Source organism: Pangasianodon hypophthalmus, chromosome 4, assembly GCF_027358585.1.
Source record: "Pangasianodon hypophthalmus isolate fPanHyp1 chromosome 4, fPanHyp1.pri, whole genome shotgun sequence".
Classification (NCBI taxonomy): Eukaryota; Metazoa; Chordata; class Actinopteri; order Siluriformes; family Pangasiidae; genus Pangasianodon; species Pangasianodon hypophthalmus.
In genome coordinates this window covers 2,229,207-2,230,521 of record NC_069713.1, presented here as the reverse complement: position 1 = coordinate 2,230,521, position 1,315 = coordinate 2,229,207, and the positions used below count along the sequence as shown (strand labels likewise).

Sequence of the window (1,315 nt, the reverse complement as noted above, 5' to 3'; positions counted from 1 at the left end):
TTGTAAAGGGCTTGCGATGACTGAAATACTTAAAAAAAAAAATTATGAAAAGTCAGAGTTTTTCGGGTGAAGCAGAAAGCAGAGGATGCTTTCTTTTCCTCCAAATAACATGAAACATGTATGTTGTTTACGTCATTTTCAGTTTTTAAATATATAAACATATATAAATAGAATTTAAATTGATTTTTCACACTTATAGCATTATCGTTGAACCATATATCGCTTTATTTAACAAGTTATCGCAGATCGCATTTTCTTCAACAGCGTGCAGCCCTAGCTCTTAATCAAAGAGCGAGAAAAACAGATAAAACTCACAATCTGTTCCTCCAGAACGCCGCGCAGAGACTGGTCCAGAGTGCTCTTCTTCTCCGTCTCACTGGGAATAAAAAAAAAGAAGAACGATATTATTCCTAATTCATATCCATACATGAAACAGTCTGACATTAAAAACACTCTGTAAGGGATGAAAACCTCTCCCTGTCTGATACAGAGGAGGGTTTTTAAGGGTCCTAGGTGTAACATTTCAGAGTATTTTTATCCGTCTAACATCAGTACGGATCAATAACGACATACTTTCCAGGGAAATGGTTAAAAACGCTCATCAGAGGTTTGCAGGTTCGAGTCTCCAGCGCATTTCTGGTGGCAGCCTGCAGACAGAAACACGTTCATTTATTCATCTCCAGCTGATTAAAGGAGACCAAACATTTCCAAATCACTTCATTCACCCTAACTGTGTATATGTTTAATGTTAAAACAGATGTCCGAGTGTATTTGTGTGTTAAATAGCAGAAGTATGTTCAGTACAGGTGCATTAGAGGAATGCACCTCTACATTACACTTAACACACTTTAATCATTTAATACACATTAATCATTTATAACACACAACAACACACACAATAACACACTTATTCTTCTGTTTAGCTCATCAGCTCGTTAACAAACCCAAGAATAATTTAAAAGAAATGAAATCTGAGGTTTATTGAGACTTCTCTCTCTTGGCTCATGGTTCTGTAGGGAATATAAATATTATATAAATAAATAAAAAAATAAATAAATAAATCTCACTGAGATTACACACTGATCTTAAACTTCCAACATCAACACATAATTCATCTACAGTCTTTTTAAAAATAACAATAATAACAACTCAAAAACAGTTCTTTATTCAGTTACCGTGAATTTATCTCTCGCTTCTATCAGATTGAACACAGCCGGCGCCATCTTTCTCCTCTCCTGTCGCCAAAGCGCCTTCGCTGTTTTACTTCCGGATGCTTGTTTTTTCACTTCCGGTTTATGTGTCGAAAAGAGAAAAT

General features: G+C 35.4%; 1 protein-coding gene across 1 annotated transcript in view; it reads right to left on the bottom strand.

Annotated features, from left to right (window-relative positions):
- The window catches only part of thoc1 (THO complex 1), an 11,903-nt gene extending 10,588 nt beyond the window's left edge, over nucleotides 1–1,315 (bottom strand). The window contains exons 1-3 of the mRNA XM_034303673.2: nucleotides 1,176–1,315; nucleotides 574–647; nucleotides 316–376 (exon numbers count right to left, since the gene is read on the bottom strand). Coding sequence (XP_034159564.2) covers nucleotides 316–376; nucleotides 574–647; nucleotides 1,176–1,223 — 183 coding nt within the window. The 5' untranslated portion in view covers nucleotides 1,224–1,315. The remainder of the gene's footprint in view (nucleotides 1–315; nucleotides 377–573; nucleotides 648–1,175) is intronic.